Below are 17,565 nucleotides of genomic sequence, written 5' to 3'. Positions count from 1 at the left end.
CTTAAAAACAATATTAAATCACAACAGCCAAACTACCGTCAAATGTCACGTTGCCGCTACTGCAAAGCCGTGAGCTGAACCCCGAAGACGGCATGAGCAGACACCGGTAGATCTTGGTAAATGGCGTTACACTAATTATAAGAAAACAACATTTATTTCTGAGTTATGTGCGATTTACGTTCACTTAAAGTGCTAATTACGATGAAAAATATATAAATATATAAAAACACTCTTTACTATACACAGATTTTTGACGTTTTATTTTACAGAACATGAATCAAGTTTTTCACAAGCCTTGAAACGTGACAGAAACACAGCGTGGAGAAATCCCATTAAAGTTCTCCGAGTCTGCGTTTTGTGGCATCCTCAAAAAAATATGCAACTTTTATAATATTTCTGCTTTTACACTGGCATTGTAACCACGGGCCTGTGATATCTTTCTTCTCTTCTACATACTATCTCTATACTATTCTACAAGGCAACTTCTTCAATTTCATCCTCTAAATATTCAACAGCTTTCACGAGCGGCTTTCCTGCGTGTGGTGAACGGTGCCTACTAGAATTTGCAATTTTGCCATCCACAGTCAAGAACGCATCGTCTTTTCTTTTCCCTTTGCTGTTCTCCCAAGGAAAAGCGTTATCCGATTCTTTGTCAGGCTGGGCAACGGCTGAAGAAAAGCCACCAGAATTGGTGGTTTTGGAAATGGAAGGCAGTGCGGTACTTGCACCGCTACCAAAAAGCTGCTCCATTAGATGCGACTTTTTATCTTTCTGTATATTTAATTTAGTATTGCTTAGTAGAACAGGGTCTTCCAAATTCTCACTCTTTTGATCAGATGCAGGAGATCTTCCCTTACCAAAAGATGGAGCATAGCTACCAAACGTAAAATCACTAGTAAAATCAGTGTTTTTCTGCTCGTTTTTGCGGCCAGGGGCCTCTGTTTTTGAAGGAGCATCACGGCCCCCATGGACCGGAAGCCCATTAAACAGTTTCTGAGTTGGCTCAGTGAACCTGTAGGTTTTGTGCTTTGTCTCAACCATGTCTGGTTTCAAGTCCGAGCTGGATTTTGACACTTGTTTAGGAGGAGATGACGTTGGTCCGGAGACAAACACATCTTGACTTTCCTTATCAATTTCAAACATCTTTGCAAGCAGGAGCTCCTTTCGACGTCTCTCATCGTCAATCGCGCTCGTATTCACATCTTTGCCAGTTTTATCTTCATATATGAAGTTTTCTTTTCTCTTTCTTTCAGATTCTTCTCTTTCCCATTCTGTAACAATTGAAAAAAAAAAAGAAATCCACAAAAGTAAACTTAGTACAAACCCATCAACAAATGAAACTAATTTATGCTGCCGTTATGTGTAGTTACCAAGAGTCATTACATAAATAAACAGATCCATGGCATGGTGTAGATTATTCCACATTACTTCCTACTTTAGCAGCACTTTTACATGAATATTAGTAAAGCAGGTCTATGATAATCTAAGTAAATATCAAAAACAGATCCGTGGAAGCTGCAAAAACATTTACATATACACAAGTACTAACTTACGTAATGCGTGAGAATCAGTGACGCCGCGGTGAAATGGTCTTGTTTTAAAAAAATAAATCCATGCAATAGTGTACTAAAAGAGACCCATCTCAAATAGATCATGTCGTTGTCTAGTGACAATTAATGACCCATCTAGGCCTAGCTGAGGAGACTCCGACAGCATCCGCTGTCTAGGAATTTGGAGAAAAATGTTAAAAAAATAAAATAAGAAGTAATAGGAATTTAGCACAGAACAATTACACCAATACAACAAGTTTGCATGAGAGATGGCTACTGAACGTGAACATAGTTACATAATAGCAAGAAAACAGAACACGACTAACACGGAGTGTATGAAAAGAAAAAATGTAAACTGTTTGACCTCCTACACCAAACTGTCTAACCTAAGTTATACCTTCCCCATACCCACCCTACCCTTCCCACCAGACTACACTCTGCAGCACCACCCGCACACAGCAGATCATCCGACCAGTTCCACAAAACCAAATGTGTATTTCCCGCTTACTCTACAATCTACCACGCTATCTACAATACCAAGAAACATAGTTTCCAATCACATCAATGACGGATCACAGTGGAAATTGTTGATGACGTGGGGCAAAGCTAAATGCAGCGTTCCTATCACACTCCAGCACCTTCGCTCTGATTAAACCCGATGTGACAAGACTTTTATGGAGTAATAAAAGAAAGTGATAGCGGGACTTTACCTTGCCTATTTTGGTGAAGGCAACGCTAATACATAGAAAAACAGTAACAGGTTATCATAATACGGAGAGAGAAAATAAATGACAGATACCTTCACGCAACTTTCTGGCCTTTTCCTCTAACATTTTTTGCTCTGTCTCTTTTCTTTGCTTTTCTTCCAACTCTCTCTTTCTTTCTGCTCTTTCTTTTTCTTTAAGCTTTTCCGCTTCCTCTCGCAGCAGCTTTTCAAGATTGTCTTGGTCCTTCAGGGACAGTAAACGTATTTGGATGGAGTTACAAATCATACTATTAGATCGACAGCACCAACAAACTCACTCTGATCGATGGGACATAAAACTAGCTACAGGTCTTCCTTTATGAATCCTTTTACATGTTAATTAAACACACATTACTATAGCTGAATGTAAAATCATTGCATACATGCTGGTTTATTACCATTTGCAGAGCCACTTGTTGGTTGTTCTCCACTTCATCAGTAAAAACAGGAGGTGGAGGAGGAGGTGGCGATGGAAATAGGTCTATCTGTAGGGTGTTATCAGCTGTCTGGACTCCTGTGCTTATATTTTGATTTGCACCTAACAAAAAGTCAATAAAACGCTTATGTACAATCCTTATTTTGTATTATACAGATTTTCTTTTTTATATGAAATACATACTTAAATTAAAAAGAAACAGACCAAACAACCAAAAAGTGACAAGAAGACAAACTTGAGTTATGTGGAAATTACATAAAAAAGGGCGTTTTTTCTTTCTTTCTGGGCCATGTGACCCTTTCTACGTTACTCACCTGCATCACAGCGATACTAATTAAAACCCCGTTTCCTGCATCTTCTGTATGCAAAAGCGTGAAACTAGTATTTATCATCCCTATAAACAGCCACAGAAATGCTAGAGAGTATATTCATTACACGGTCTGCACCAAGGAAACATATACCCACCTTTCCTCCTCGGGGTAATCTCTGTGTCTTTCTTTGGCGATGGCTTTGATAAACGGTAAGCATATATGTTCTTTACATCAAGTTCCCTTTCTTTCTCCTGAAATAAATATCAGATAATCCACAAATGTAATTAACATGTATTGCACATTCGTTAAGTTACCAAAGGGTACCGAGCGATAATTCTCTGCTTAACTAAGTATTTTTTTTACATAATTCCAGCACCTTCATGTCATGGCCATGTCCCCAATTAAGCAAACCACCTACAAGGCCGTGTTTGTGATGTGCATTCACGATGGGGTAAGAACGAGTTGAATTAGGGCCCTAGGAGTGATGGAACGGCCCTTTACGAGCCAAAATACATGCCTACAAATACACTTGCATATAAATGTATATGGGGCAGTATCAGCTTGTAACATCAGTGTATATTATCAGTCTATATTAGGAGTGGCCCTTGCGATCACACGTTACTTTGAAACCTACATAGTTCTGTGTGGCCGGCAAAGAGTACTACAGTAATGACACAACAAGTTTTCATATCACAGCCCTTTAAATTCATAGCACATATTAAAAGACAACAATCGAAGTGGGTCTGAAAAATCTGCTAAATAGATTCTACTTGCTCATAATAAATTTTATTTTTATTTTAAAAATTTGTTTTTTTTTTTAATATTTTGCTGGAACTGGATGGTTCCTCTGATGCATAACCACTTTTTTTTTTCTTCATATGTTTTTCAAATATATTACTAATCACATTGTGATTAATGAGCTGGTCTACATTGACTTGCATGGTTGAATGCAGTACCTGTATTCAACCTAAAAATGGAGCCAGAGTTCTCAAGAGGGTCTAGAGACCCTCTAGCAAACTTTTCCAACTTTGTTTAAAGGAAGTGCCTCCATGTTGCGAGGGGCAAAATAACTTGCAGTGGCGGTTGTGACCACTCTCCGGAGTGGTCACAGTGCGTCCTGGGGTGAGTGTTCGGTGTTGCTGAATGCCTCGCTATCGAGGCATTTCAGCAACACCATTGAAGTTTTAACTCTTTTAAAACGGGCGTCCGCCGCCATACAGTGTATGGCAGATGTTGATGCCCGGGGAGGGGCCAGACATGCCGGTCTCGGTGTTGCTGAATGCCTCGACATTGGTCATCATCTGACAGTTTTTGCGTGACGTACCTGACCCTTCAATGGATGTTAAGGGGTTAAAGAAACACTTCTGTGTATGTCAACATATGCTTTTAATGAAACCAAGAAGTATAAGCAGAAAGCATGCTTCCCGTACAGGTTCAGTTGAACTCCCATGCATCAGCCAGCTGCATGTGTGCTTGCCAAACATTTGTTTTCACTTAGCACACTTGTGATTGGCTGATGCTACTCCAACCAATTTCCTATGGATTAGAATTGGAGTTCTGAGGATTACATCTTTAGGTCTTTTCTACAGCATGTACACAAACAGGCCATAAAGTAATATATCGCCCACTTTATTAACAGCAAACCTACTTTTAATTTCAGCATCAGCCTCTGGAGCTCTTCTTGAAGCAGTCTGTTCTGCTCCTGGGCATCATGTGCTTTCTTTTTTTCAGACTGCAGCTGTCTCTGGAGGCTACTTTGAGTTAGTTCAATATTCTTCTCCAAGTCCTGAATAATGTGACAAAAAAGACAAGAAGGGCAAAGCTTATTGGCAAGTGAAAAGGAAGGAGTTCAGTTTCCACTGAAATTAAATGGGAGAAAAGACCTAAAGGTAACTCCCATCAAATCATTTTCTTACTAGTATCAGATTAAAATGAGTTTTCACAAAAATTGCCCCCCCCTCATAATATTATGTTTTCATGCAGCTGCATTAGCCATCTGTGTGTCTACTATTGTAGAGTCTTGTGATACACAATAGAATAGCTCATTCTAGATCATCTGATTGCTGAAAGTCTACGGAGGAAAGGAGTTCATCGGGCAAGCAGGGTCTCTTTCCATAAACAGCTCAGTGCGGTGAGTAGGGAGAGTCACCTAAAATATCACGACTGCCTACAATGGCGAGTTTACTTCATTGCTAATTGTCATCACTGTATATAGAGCTATGCACTAAAGAAAAATATACAAGCAAAGTATATTTTGATATTTGTATTTTTTTTAAGTTGCTTATTGTTGTTTATTGGGTCAGCAAGACTGAGAAGGACAGGACATTTTTTAACTATGCCACCTTTATCCACAGATCTAACCTTGAATTAAGTATTGAATATTTTCAAAATAATTAGATTGACTTGAAAGCAAAAAGTCCAAGATATAGGCAAGTACAATAAATGAATCTGGTGACACCATAACAGCAAGGCAAAATGTACCTTGACTCTCCTCTCCCGTTCATCCAGCCTGCTTTCCAAAACGTCCACCTTCCTGGTTAGTTCTTCTCGCTCTGCTAGGTGTCTATCTTCAGACAAGTGTTTCAATTTCTTTAAAGCAGTATTTGTCCTGTACAGTTCATCCTCGGTGTCCTTTAGTTTCTTTTCCACAGCTCGTTCCCGCTCTTGGGATTTCCGCAAGCGCTCCCTCAGGGTCCGGATTTCATTGTTGTGCCGGGACAGAAGTTGAGAGATCTCATTCTCTGTATCTTCAAATTTATTCAGTGCCTTTTCCTGCCTACATTGTAATCTCTTTAAAATCTTGTTCTCTTTCTGGAGCTCATCCAGCTTGATCTGGTGCTCCGTGAGCTCGTTTCTTAACTCGTTAATTTTTAAGAGCCGAGCAGAGAGGACTCTTTTGGTTACCAGATCCATGTCCTTTGGCGGAGAGTCCTTGTTTAGACTCTGGGAACGAAATCCCCACCTTGGGCCTTTTTTACTTGAAGGAAACTTGGATGCTGGTTTTCTGGAACCTTAAGAAAATATATGTTAAATATATGTTAGGATATCAGGCTAATAAACCTAAGCGTATCTGTTATTTTATTATTTTCTATGAAGGTTAATCACACCAGAACAAAAACCTTGAACTCTTTCATTGTTTATGGCATCAACCTAAAACAAATATGTTTCAAAACATTTGTACAGTTTGGTCATATTCTATGAACTATTAAATAAAAGTATTTCACTTCACAGAGCTGTATGTTTGTCATGCGTATGTATGTGTTCCAGCTCAGAAGGATAATTAGCACTGTCCCGAAGAATTAGCTCAGTGTTGGAGCAGGAAAAATATCACGTGACCGACAATGGAAGCTTCCAGGTGTGCAGATAAAGAGGATTTTCTAAAACGCTAGTCTATATTATTGTATATGGCACTGTATGTGCCATATGTTCATTTTTTTCCCTTTAAAGACCTTACGCCAATGATGCTCTTGATTGCACCTCACCAAATATTTAATCATCTTCTAACATTTGTGCCTAAAAAGGTTTTTCTTCTGTTGCGTTGACACCTTTAAAGGGACACTTCAGCCATCAAACGCTCGATAGACAAGAGGTCCTTTTGTGTCTTTGTGGTGTCCCCCTTCCAAATGCAAGTAGGGATTCAGCAGGAACACACACACACATGCGGTTTGTCATGCAGGACATGTGTTCAGCCAGTACTGGCCCTGTGAATGCTCTGGGTGGGGGACTAAAACGACCCCTGTGAACACACTACACTCACAATTGCAGCTTCTCCCCAAGTAGGGATCCATATTCAGTGCAGTACATTATCTTTCTTAAAAGTGATCTGGTACTTTTCCAAAAATGTACATGTTGTTTAGTACACTAAATAAACCCTGGTGGCCGTAGTCATCTTTACATTTACTGTAGAAAACGCTCACAGCAGCTGCTGAGATCTGCGTCATGGAGCACGCTTCATTAGACTGCCATCACAAAACTAGGGCATATGTTTGCACTTTTCCCTGGTGTAGCTGATCTGTCTCTCAAATCATTTCCTCTTGATGACTGAAAATGTGTTATTATATAATTAAAGAAAGTACGCAAGCTGTATCGGTGGGGCAAATGTAAAACAAAGTTTTCAGTAAAATGCATCACGCTACAAAGCACAACATACCGACACTTAAACACATATTTAATAAGAGGTGAATATAAACCGCATGGAAGCCAAAGTGAAGAGATAATGGGCGACCATGAAATCTGCAGAATAAACGACCTACCGCCGTTGTGCATCGGTGTGGAAGCAATCATTTTCTGATCAGCTTTTTTGACACGTGGAGATCTAGACTTAGAGCTTGGCGTCGGCGAGCGGTCAGACTCATAAGTTGTGTTATCGAAATCCTCAGAAAAGTAAGATTCGCTATCCTTCTCTGTGTCGGAGTAACGCCTGCTCCTCGTTCTTCCTCGCTCACCGGCGGCCACATCCTGGTTTCCTTTCATTTTGCCGGGTTTCCGTTTCTTGGAGATATAGGACTGCGTGCTGGTAGTCTCTCCTCTACCTGGAGACAGCGGGCCCTCGGCTTCCTTGTAACCTTTGGCATACTGTGAGTAAGGGCTGTTGGGGTTCATGTCCTATACATTTCTGTAGAAAAATCATTTGAGAAGGAATTAGGGGAAAGGCGCAGTGACAATTTTTTTAGACTATCGCACAGGCTGCATGCCGATGCACGCAGACAAACGCCAGGACTAGTGACACAAACACATCAAACCTACAGGTCATCCATACATCAGGCTCCACAGCCACGATCAGCGCAGGCCATCACGTGAGATGTACCTGAGGAAAAGGTATTTACGGGAGTTTTTTCACACTGCGTGTCTTGCCAGCACATGCCCCATTCCCAGTGTGTAGAGAGCAGGCAGGAAACACCATCTCACCCTCAAAGTATTGCCTCCCACCACCCAGTAACACACGATGTTGTGTTCGTCTGTATGCTGAGGGGGTTAAACATGCAGCAGAGGGGGGGGGTGTAACGGGGGTCTGGGAATTGAAAGATAAAGGTTCATACAGAACTATACAGCGCGAGCAACAGGTGTGACGTTTCCTCGTTCCCCCCCTCATGAGGATGAATGACAGCTGTCACGAGTGGGCCGCATACACGTCTTACCCCACTTCTCTCCTGGAGCCCAGGCCGAGCGGTGTTTGTCCTCAGCCGGTCACCTGGCTCTCCCCAGGACCCGCGGCAGCGTCCGTGTTCTCCCGCGTTGCTAGGCTGTAGCCTGCCTGTCACTGCAGCCGACTTATTTACACGCAGCTCCACGGTAACGGAGTAAGGACGTGCCCGTCTCCAGCCAAGCTGCAGCAACAAAACCCTCCCCAGGCAACAACCCGAACAAGCCCTGCCATCATTGGCGAAATGTAAGGCCTCTTCTGATTAGCTGAGACCTGGCAGCCCTTTCACGCATCATAAGTTACTTTGGTTACTAGTAGCGGGACTTTGCTGTAGATCTCTCTGCGTGTGGCCGTGATTCACGGTGCGGTAAAGGGCCACGTGACTGGAAACCGGCAGCTTCTATTCACGGCGATTTTATGGACTTAAAGTGAAAAAACACTGAGCGATAAAATAAAGTGAAATTTATTGTATTTAAAAGATTTGGTTTTCTTATATTGAGTTGATTCGTCTTCTTACCGCCAACACTTTAGTGTTACAGGAAATATATACAGTCACGGCAATAACCGAATTCACACGCACGTCCCCATACGTTTCAAATGGCCACAGATTGACACCTTTGCTCTAGGGGGTGTGGCTAGGGGGCGGACTTTACAAGACATTTTTATGTGACTTAGTGACACCCAGGTAATTATCTAGATAAAGTCATCAAGAAGAATGTGTTTTATTTACACAATTCCAATTCTAAACACATTTCTGCTGTTACTATGCGCGTTATTACAACTATAATACACTGATACTCACAAACATTGTGGGGCAGGGGATTGGTGCCAGGGGATTTGTGCCAAGGGAGGGACTGTTCCTCGGACACTTGGGAGGTATGTGCATATGGGAACCTACTAATTCAAAATGCCCTTTCGAAAATTATTATATTTTTTAAACTCCAAAAAAGCTTGCCATTTTTACTTTTTCATGTGGGGTTATCTTCTGATACTATATCTATCTATCTATCTATCTATCTATCTATCTATCTATCTATCTATCTATCTATCTATCTATCTATATATAGATATATATATATATCTTATCCTGAGATATATATATATATTATCCTAAGAAATAGTCTGTATATATTTATATTATCCTAAGTGATTATATATATATATCCTAAGAGATATTATATATATTATATATATATAATAGTGCATAAATACTCCATTTAAAACTTTGCAATAATTCTGTTACGGAGCCAAAAGTAGAACGTGCATTTGTGTTTTCAAGCGTAAAACCTTTTGAGATTTCTTCACAGAGACCGTGTGGCATTTAGGGGAGTCTAGCAGCCCCCCAATTCTAATTGCCCCCCAAAATGTATATATGTCTGAAAAGTAGGCACAATAAGATTGTTTGGTGACTTTTCATTTTGCGACCTATTCCTTCCATAGTTTGTGGCAGACAAGTCTGTCTGAATATGTGCAAAGTGCTGCGATAGCCCACTGTCAGAGGTTGTGTGACTTGGCCCATGTCCCTTTTGGGCCAGTTTAGCCAGCGCCGGAGCCCTCCGACTCAGGGTATTTCACTAGAGCCATTTCACCACCAATTATTTTTACACGTTATGGCAAATGATATGACGGAAAAAGACATTTGCTTGATTTTCATTACGTGATATGGTCCTTACATACATTTTGGCTCATACCCTTTATTATCTTTTAGTCAAGCACTGAATTGTGCCGCACAGATTTTTCTGACTACAACCAGATTTTATGATTTAAATGGTATGTAATTTAATGTATATATATATATAGAGAGAGAGAGATAGAGAGATAAATATATATATATATAGTTTAATAAGCTTCTCATAACCGTTATGTCAGTTCATCTTTATAAAAAGCAAGGTGCCCCTCCCCCGTAGGTGCTGGCATGTGCCCTGCTCTCCCTGTCATGACAGCAGTGCTATTGTGACATCATCAGAGCATAATAACCTCACACTGGGCGTGGAGCTTCAGTACTAGAGGAGACAGCAAGCTACTTGTAGTGACTGAACCTCCAGTAGTGCAAAAGATTAGTAAAGAGACTGACTTTTATTTCTTCATTTTGACCAATTTCTCCTCCTGCTTTTGTGATCGCTGAGTGAGGCAAGTCAGGGCAGATATTGTCGCAAAAACAACTGACGAGATGGGGACAACACTAGGCCCCTGGGAATGGATGTGTACCTGCTGCAAAACCACATGTGGCCTATGCCGGCGTGCCTGCCCCTGCGCCTGTTCCTGCAACTGTCCTTGCTCCTGCAAGTGCCCCTGCAAGCGCAAGTGCCCCTGCGACTGCCCCTGTGACTGCCCGCGGGACTGCGACTGCCCTCGCGACTGCCCCTGTGACTGCTCCCGCGATTGCTTGTCAAACCTGTGCCCTGAAGAAGTGAAGGTCGAGGAAGTGAGCACCGAGGATTACATTGACGAGGACAAAAAGGAGGTGAGAGCCCAACTCCGAGAGGACAACGCGGTGAAATCTTCTCTGAGGAGCTGTGGCGCCTTCACCTTTGGGTTGATTCTCACCGCCATGTATGCGGCCATCGTCCTCTTTGTGAAGAACTATAGCCTGAAGTACTGCATCGTGTCCTCAGTGGTCATTTGCATCCTCCTCACGCTCGGCATGGCCTTCTTCATGAAGATGCGGGTCACAGTGTTCCTTATGCTGCCCCAGCTCTTCTCAATTGAGGGGAAGACCATTGTGCTCCTGGTCGCCTTCTCGCTGGCCCTACAGGGACCTGCAGCCAACACCTTGGAGAATTTCCGGCGCTCATCTGAGTCCGTGTCCTGCGGCGTGGAATTGGCCATGAACCAGACCAAGGAGCTCCTGGAAAAAGTTAAAAGGCCGTTAGTGAGTGCGCTGGATATTCTGAAGAACATCGGCCAGAGGCTGAAAGGAGTGGCCGATCGGGCCAGAAAGTTCTTCAAGACGGTGACAGACGGAGTGAAGCACATCGGACGCGTGCTGCGGAATGTGTGGCGTTTTATCGCCAATATCGGGGAGGTCTGCAACGAGGAACTGGAAGTTCCCTATCTAAAGTGCAGGAAAATATTTGACACGGCACGGAATCAGTGCTTCCAGGTGATGCCATTCTTGTCATTCCTGTGCTACATTGTGGACGCCTTCAAACCGCTGTGTGGACTGGCTAAAACCGCTACAATCCTATGCCTCCTGCCAAAGTATCTCCAGAAATATGTCCGAAAGCATGTGAAAAACCCCATCATCAACATGCTCCGCAACATCAAGGACAAGTTTGAGTTTAACGTGACGGTTATTCACGACTTCGACATAAACCTGAACTCCAGCAAGAGCATCAAGCAGGTGGCAGTCGGCATCATGAGCGAAGTGCAGAGCACACTGAACCCCTATCTGGATGTGCTCAGCATGTTCAGCTATTCAATGACATTTGTTTGCCTCTTCATCTACATCATGGCCGCTCGGTACCAGCGCAAGTACCTCTATGAAGATAACCACGACAATATCTACATAACGCGGTCCTTCATAGAGCTGGACGTGATGAGAGCCAAGCAAGGGCGCAGAACCCTCCTGCCCCTTTCCGCCAGAGAGGCCTACAACTTCATCCTGCCAGGTTCGCTTTACCTGACCAAACGTGAGAGGAAGGGATATTCTTTTGACATCATCAACGTCTTCCGAAATGTTCTGGTGGTCGCATTTATGATGGTGATGGACTTCATCATCTACTGGGTGCTGGACATGGTGTATTACCTGCTGCAAGCGGACGTGGTTGCCAGAGCTCCGGTGACGTTCTCTGTGCTGATCAACGGCTCCGGTTACGCCAGCGAAATCTTCTCCAATGTGGTGTCTGCGTTTGACATCCTTCAGAGAGGGAACTTGACAGTTTTGTCAAAGAAATGCCTAGTCGCTCCGTCCGCCCCAGACTTTAAAGGATACATACTCATAGGTTCAATGTATGGCCTGTGCTTCCTCATTGCGATATTTGGCGTCTACATACGGAGGCTGCAGCGCGTAATCTGTGCCTATTATTACCCATCCCGTGAGCAGGAGCGCATCTGTTTTCTTTACAACAACTTGATAACCAAACGCACAAACATTGAGGACTCCTTGATCAGGAGCGTGAGGATGAATGCAGAGGACGGGGGGCACTCTAGCTTCCTGCAGGTCCTAGCGGCAAAACTCCCCGGGTGCCGCTGGTTTGCCCAGCTGTTGGGCACCAACGAGCAGTACTGCATGGCATGTGCCAAGATAATCACTGGCAGCGAGGGGCAGGACTGCGTGGCCTGCATCACCCCAGGCTGTAAAGGGATGTACTGCAGGGGCTGCTTTGAGATCCTTGATAACATCTGCACAATTTGTATGGCTCCACTGGCATACTCTGAGGCTATCGAAGAGGAGGTCGACTCCAGTGACGAAGAACAGGTCCACCTCTGGATCGATGCCATGAAAACCATGAAGGCTGAAGAGAAAGGAAAGAGGAAGAAGCTGAAGGAGGTTGTGAAGGATCGCCTCAAACAGGTTCTCCGTAGCCAGGGTAGCAGAGCAGCGTTAGGCGAGAAGCTCCTGGAGAAGTATAAGGAGGAGGTCCATGGCAGGGAGGAAGATGAGAGCTCAGGAATCAGTGAGGTTGAATCCAGTGAGGACTCTGAAGATACAGATTTTGAATATCAGAACTCAACAGAGGTCACTGACTCTTCAGATTCTGAGGACCACACGACCCCCCCATTCACAAAGTGGACAGAAGCACGAAGGAAGAGGGATCTGGTCACCCCCGCGCGGCAGAGGCCACCCAGGAGGAGAGGACGGCGGGCGGTGAAGAATGGAGGTGGAAACTAGAATGGAATTCAGAACTATACCCACCCCTTCTTCTACCTAAATTTCCTTTGTAATCCCTTCACCACCAAGTGAATCGGCTTGCATCCTGTTCCTGCTGGTTTAGACCACAGTTTTTTGCGCCTTTCACTCTTAAATAAATTTTGACTTTGGGTTTGGGAAAACAAATAGCAGGTTTCTTTTAAGACATTTTAAATGTTCTTTTTTTTTTTTTTTATTTTTTTAGAAAACGAACAAAAAAGGATTAATATTTCAGGTCTACTGTACGTATTCCTTTCAATATTTAATGTCCCCAGATGTGAGTCATTACTGCCAACTGAATGCCCAATCCATTCTTATGACAAGCAGATCCAACAGAAGCTAGCACTTTAGGTCAGTATTGCTGACAGTAGATCGTCTATACCTGCTGAATACAGAACTAGACTGATGCATCATTTTCAAAGCCATTCGCATCTGGGAGGTATTTAGTTTTGCTGGCTTTAATCGCCAAATTCACAGGTTTCAGCATCTCTTTAAATGTAATACTTATATTTTAATGCTACCGAAAAATATATAATGGGAAAACTAAAAAGAAAGTTACCCGAATGGTCAATTCCCGCATTCAGATTCAATGGTCATGTTGTAGTATAAGCTGCATAGCATAGTCCCAGATGTTTATGAGTACTAATGTGTACTGCTTCTATTTAAATTGTAGTAGATATGAACATAGGGATAAAAAAAGAAGATGGGGTGCAAGTCACATTTTACCACTCAGTAAATTAAGCCAAACAGGTGTATAGCCCATGTCTCATTATTGTAACAAGGTTATTAAAAAAGGTATCTGACTGTCTACAAAGGGCTCTTGTAAATTTCAACTCAAAAACATCATTGGTCTAGCCCATCCACGGAAGAATCAGGGGAACCACCATAAACACAATAAAAAAAAAGTTTATATTTATGAACAAGTGCTTAGATTGGTGCTGTATCGTCCAAAAAATAATGACATGGAAAGAGTTAAAATACTAACTTTTTAAATACCCAATGGGTGTCTACTTTAAAAAAACAAATTAATGGTTTGATGGGGTAAATTGGAGTTGCCTTGGTCACGAAGGGTGCAAATAATAAGGTAAGCTCTCACTCAACTTATGGATCTCCTGTTGTAACAGAACCATATCTGAACTGTTGTGAATAATGCCTTCATTGATTAAGGTGTGTATTCATCCCCTACCTGTGTGTGTTCATTTTCCCATTCCTGTCTCCTCTTCACTAGGATAGCCCGATGTAGTCTCTTTTGCATCTAAAACAAAACAAAAAAAATACAGTCAAGAGCAATTCACTGTCTGCCATCTATAGCCTTGTAATATAATTAAAAGATCAGAATTTTAAAAAAGAACATATTTAGTATTTTTTTATTTCAAATTTGCTTTTCAAATGAAAACAGTTCAATATATAGAAAAAACAAACTCATGAGTCATAGAATTCACTGGCCAGCTGAGCTAAAGAGAGCCAAGCTAATCAGAGCCAACATTATTATTATTATTATTGTCTTTTATTCATATATCACCAACAGTTTACGCGGCGCTTAATACAGTACATAAATTCAAGGAATATGACAAGACAAGAATTGACAGACTAAGCAAACCGATACATTAGGTGGATAGAGCCCTGCTTGTAAGCTTACAATCTTGAGGATATTGTGTTATATTTTTTATCCCTACCTAACTGTAAACCCTCTAAAAAACCCATTCAATTCTCAACTCCAATAACAGTAGCCCCCCCCCCCATTCTGAAAGAAAAAAAGATTGATCACTATAAAACAGTAAAGTAAATGAGTTGTTTCAGGAAACCTTAATAAAACTATTCGGAGCATTGGCTGCTAAATTGTATCACAAGTTTTGTCTCCCTTTCTGCTCAGTAATGGGATAAATTAGTGCAGATGTTTTCCAAACGTGTGACAAGCCTTAATGGTGCATGGTCAAAGGTTCAATCAAAACAACACAAAGTGATAATTGACATAATTCTATATCACTGACCAAAACAAAGCAAATATATCAATTCAGGGAGTTTTCAGTAATACCTTACAAAAATACAAAAGTGTGATATTGTTCCCTTAATACAAATTATCAAAAGCCTACTTACAAAAATATATAAAGGTGCGTGGATGAATATAAAAATGTGGTACTAGTGACATCTAGTGGACATTTTCAGTATTCATAAAAGCACGAAATACAGTGACCTAAAAACGTCAAACTATAATATTTTCCTTTATATGGGGCCAGCTGCAGTGGTAGATACCGTAAACCGAAGATACGTGGAAATCTGTAACAACTGGGAGAAGCAAGAATCAGTAATAAATAGATATACCATATTGACATTTTTGGCATTTTAACATATAAACAACATATGTAGTATCACATGTGCAAAAGCAGCGGATTGAATCCTATTTATCCTTAGTTGGATGCTTGAACTTCTCACCATTTAGGATTCTGCTACATGATACACAATCTGAACAGGGAGAATTCCCCAATCTTTTAGTACCCAAGAAATGTTGTGGGCCAGTTATCCTATCCGGGAGAAGTCCTGCATGACCCAATCGTCACGGACATTCGTACTCCGTTTATATGTCATATGATCGGAGGTAAGTATATGAGGTCATGGCTGAAAAAAAAAAATAAATATATATATATATATATATATATATATAGAATATGTTTGCTGCCTGCATAGGTAGGGGCGACATTAGAGCCCATCGCTGTGCCTTCTATTGGTGCATAAAACACACCTTCAAAGATCAAATAATTATCTGATATCTTTAGCAAATCCATCAAAAAGGACAAAGTAAGTTAAATGAGGGTATAATCCTCATTGCCTCCACTCCTTCAGTATGGGAGATAGCACAGCAATCATGTGACCATGACTCCCGCCAGCTTGGCCCCTGACAGCTGCCTCAAGAAAATCCCCAATGTTCTATGCTGTCCCAATGCATTCAATGTAGAACATAGAACTCTGGCATAGAACATCTATTTGCACAAACTGGTGAACACTACCTATAGAGAAATACCCCGAAATACCGCAAAAGCTACTCAGCTACCTTCTGGGATTATACTCCAAGTGGGAACATAGATATAAATTTTGCAATCTATTGATTTTAGTGATTTAGTTTAGCAATGAATAGAGTATAGTATAAAAAGTGGTGGAAAGCCTTCACAGAGTTCACCTGCTGCCCTTCCATGACAGTTCCTGCCACTGATTGGCTGCTTGAAACAGCCAGTGGCAGAAAAGCTCTTCCATTGAAATTGAACTGATCCCTGTTCACAGTGCTTGCGGAGCCAATACTGGAGCTGATCGGAGGTAAGTATATGAGGTCAAATGCATGGCATGGCATTGCAAGGGAAACACCATTATTACCTTTTATTTATAAAGCACCAACAAATAACGCATTGGAGCAGTTAACACACACATAATAAATATGCATTATTACCAGTGGCGTCTCCAGCTTTCATATTTAGGGAGGGCACATGGGGGGCCAGGGACCAAAGTAGGGGGGCCAATTATAAAACGGCACATATACACTATATATATGTATATATATATATACACACGTTAGACGTGCATTTTTAACTACATAATAGTAAAGACCGTGATTGAAATATGGCAGTTATTTTTCATTCTTTAATATTAGCCCCTGCTGAGAATATATATAAATATTAGACCCTGCTGCCGATATATAGAAATATTACACCCTGCTTCCGATATATATTAATATTAGCCCCTGCAGCCAATATATATTAATATTAGACGCTGCTGCCAATATATATAAATATTAAACACTGCTGTCAATATATAAATAAATACAGAGGCGTATCTACTGAAAATAGCGCCTATGGCAAGCACTGAAATTGCGCCCCTGTCCAAATATCTAAAACCCATTTACTAGCCCCTGCTGCCCATATATATATATATATATATATATATATATAATTAGTCCCTGCTGCCGATAGCAGGTATAGATCAACACACAAACCCAGATCAATTGAAATTCACTTGTGATCTCAGCACTGAAGGTATATATCAAATAAACAGAATCAGACATACAAGTCCTGTATTTGCAGGTATACAATAATAATATATGAAACGTAGCATCGCAGGTATAGATCAACTGAATAAGACATATTAACCCTGTATTGGCAGGTACACATAAATAATGTATGGAAACATAGCATAGCAGATATGGATCTACAGAATAACACAAAAACCCAGCTTTGCAAGATCAATTGGAATTCACATAAAAACACGGCATTAAAGGTATATTTAAAACCCCCTAAATTACAGGCATAGATCACAGGTTGCACACCCCAAAGCCAGCCCTGGCGTCCACACTGCCCACATAGAACCTGGCCAGCACCCAGATTACACACATAAGATTTGCAATCTTTGTCCCCAAATAGCCCAGCACAAGTCAACTTTGTCCCCAAACAGTCCGGCCAGTGCCATCTTTGTCCCATATACACCCTGCCTGTGCCATCTTGGTCGCCAAAGCCCCAAACCTCCTGCTAGTGCCATCTTTGCC

At 41.6% G+C, this 17,565-nt stretch overlaps 2 protein-coding genes across 2 annotated transcripts; one reads left to right on the top strand and one right to left on the bottom strand.

Moving 5' to 3' along the window:
- Positions 1–245: 245 nt before the first annotated feature.
- On the bottom strand, positions 246–8,383 carry LCA5 (lebercilin LCA5). Its single transcript, XM_053459982.1, has 8 exons — positions 8,181–8,383; positions 7,296–7,657; positions 5,524–6,053; positions 4,691–4,828; positions 3,197–3,293; positions 2,694–2,833; positions 2,350–2,500; positions 246–1,271 (listed from the first exon to the last, which is right to left on the bottom strand). Exons 2-8 carry the CDS (start codon positions 7,642–7,644, stop codon positions 472–474), a joined length of 2,205 nt encoding a protein of 734 aa, XP_053315957.1. The 5' UTR covers positions 7,645–7,657; positions 8,181–8,383; the 3' UTR covers positions 246–471.
- Positions 8,384–10,355: 1,972 nt separating this feature from the next.
- Positions 10,356–13,019, top strand: LOC128483993 (DC-STAMP domain-containing protein 2-like). The gene has a single exon (XM_053460314.1). It carries the CDS (start codon positions 10,356–10,358, stop codon positions 13,017–13,019), a length of 2,664 nt encoding a protein of 887 aa, XP_053316289.1.
- Positions 13,020–17,565: the final 4,546 nt, after the last annotated feature.

The sequence above is a fragment of the Spea bombifrons genome, chromosome 3, assembly GCF_027358695.1.
Source record: "Spea bombifrons isolate aSpeBom1 chromosome 3, aSpeBom1.2.pri, whole genome shotgun sequence".
NCBI classification, from domain to species: Eukaryota; Metazoa; Chordata; class Amphibia; order Anura; family Pelobatidae; genus Spea; species Spea bombifrons.
Note: the sequence above shows the minus strand (reverse complement) of the source record. Positions and strands in the feature narration are given on the sequence as shown.

What these genes read in the sequence shown, in the direction of transcription:
- LCA5 (XM_053459982.1), bottom strand. Translation starts at nt 7,644, where the DNA reads ATGAACCCCAACAGCCCTTACTCACAGTATGCCAAAGGTTACAAGGAA. An exon ending in AACGGGAGAGGAGAGTCAAG is followed by an intron (nt 4,829 to 5,523) that starts GTACATTTTGCC and finishes CACATTATTCAG; the next exon opens with GACTTGGAGAAGAATATTGA. An exon ending in GGCTGATGCTGAAATTAAAA is followed by an intron (nt 3,294 to 4,690) that starts GTAGGTTTGCTG and finishes TATTTATTTCAG; the next exon opens with GAGAAAGAAAGGGAACTTGA.
- LOC128483993 (XM_053460314.1), top strand. Translation starts at nt 10,356, where the DNA reads ATGGGGACAACACTAGGCCCCTGGGAATGGATGTGTACCTGCTGCAAA.